Here is a 1165-nt window from a genome sequence, read left to right as displayed (position 1 = left end):
CCCCAGTGGCAGCAGCTACAGTCTCCACAAAACACTGGCCGCAAATCCCCCAAAGCCAACGACAAGCAGCAAAGCCTACAGGTACTGTAAATATGCTGTCATTCTCAAACACTCCCTTATTTATTAACTCATGTTTATCAGATGGCTGTGTTATTTGACTTTGTGGTTGCTGAAAAAAAAAAGAAGTGAACTTTTGCAACTTTCTCTAGAACAAAGCGTGCGAGAAAAGCACAGCACTTAGCCTAAGTTCACAAACAGGAAATTAAAATTAGCTGTGCAACATTTGCAGTTATGTATGCTTATGCATTATGTGTGTTTTTGTAGCACACACACACACACACACACACACACAATCAACCATGTGTCATCTAAATGCTGACATAGAACATTAGAAACTGCAGTAAGTAGAAATTGATGCTGCTGTGTGATATGTTCAAAAAGGCTTTGTGTCCTCAGTTCACATCAGCTCATCCAGTAGTGCCAGGATCATTCCACTGCAGTCACACACATCAGCGTGTGTGGCTGATCCAGACTTATGCAGTTGTTAGGCCAGCATTACTTAATTTAGAAGGACTATGGCCTAGGTAAAGGCTGGAGGAAGTGTGGAAATGAGGGGAGAAGAAAAGTTGAAAGAGACTACAGTAGGTTTCTCCTACAGAGAAGTGAGTCTCGCCAGGCAGACAAATCCCCATGTGTTCCCCTTTTGCCTTGCATTACACAGAGCAGAAATAAAAGAGGAGGTAGATCCCTACCACCAGCAGCAGGAGGGGCTATAGAGCAGCCCACGAGAGGGGTGGGTGATCCAGGCAGCGGTGGAGGAGTTGGAGATGGAGTAAAAAAAAAAAAAAAGAGGTGTGAGGGATGGCAGAGGTAAAGAGGCACTAGGACATTTATTTGAAATGCCTTTTTGATGCAGAGAAAAAAACAGCAGGGAAAAATTGATTTTTTATTTTATCTTGTTCTGCTTTTAATAAGAGCAGCACTGCATATCTGATATGATATTTATGTTAATTTAAGTTCAGCTGCCTTAGAGATGTATATCTTTGTTTGAACATGGAGTGGTTGTTTGTGTCAGAGTGAAATTGCAAACAACTTCAGGGCATATTTGGTAATTAATACAGAGGCCCTGTTCTCTATGTGTGTATTTTTATATATCTGTGTATAT

The 1165-nt window shown here is 41.3% G+C and overlaps 1 protein-coding gene across 17 annotated transcripts in view; it reads left to right on the top strand.

Moving 5' to 3' along the window:
• The window catches only part of foxp1b (forkhead box P1b), a 161885-nt gene that overhangs the window by 107378 nt on the left and 53342 nt on the right, over nt 1-1165 (top strand). For all 17 annotated transcript variants that reach the window (XM_020592903.1, XM_020592902.1, XM_020592893.1 and 14 more), the window contains one exon: nt 1-81. This exon is cut by the window's left edge and continues 57 nt beyond it. In XM_020592903.1, the coding sequence (XP_020448559.1) occupies nt 1-81 (81 nt within the window). The remainder of the gene's footprint in view (nt 82-1165) is intronic.

The sequence above is a fragment of the Monopterus albus genome, unplaced genomic scaffold (assembly GCF_001952655.1).
Source record: "Monopterus albus unplaced genomic scaffold, M_albus_1.0 scaffold18.1, whole genome shotgun sequence".
Classification (NCBI taxonomy): domain Eukaryota; kingdom Metazoa; phylum Chordata; class Actinopteri; order Synbranchiformes; family Synbranchidae; genus Monopterus; species Monopterus albus.
Note: the sequence above shows the minus strand (reverse complement) of the source record. Positions and strands in the feature narration are given on the sequence as shown.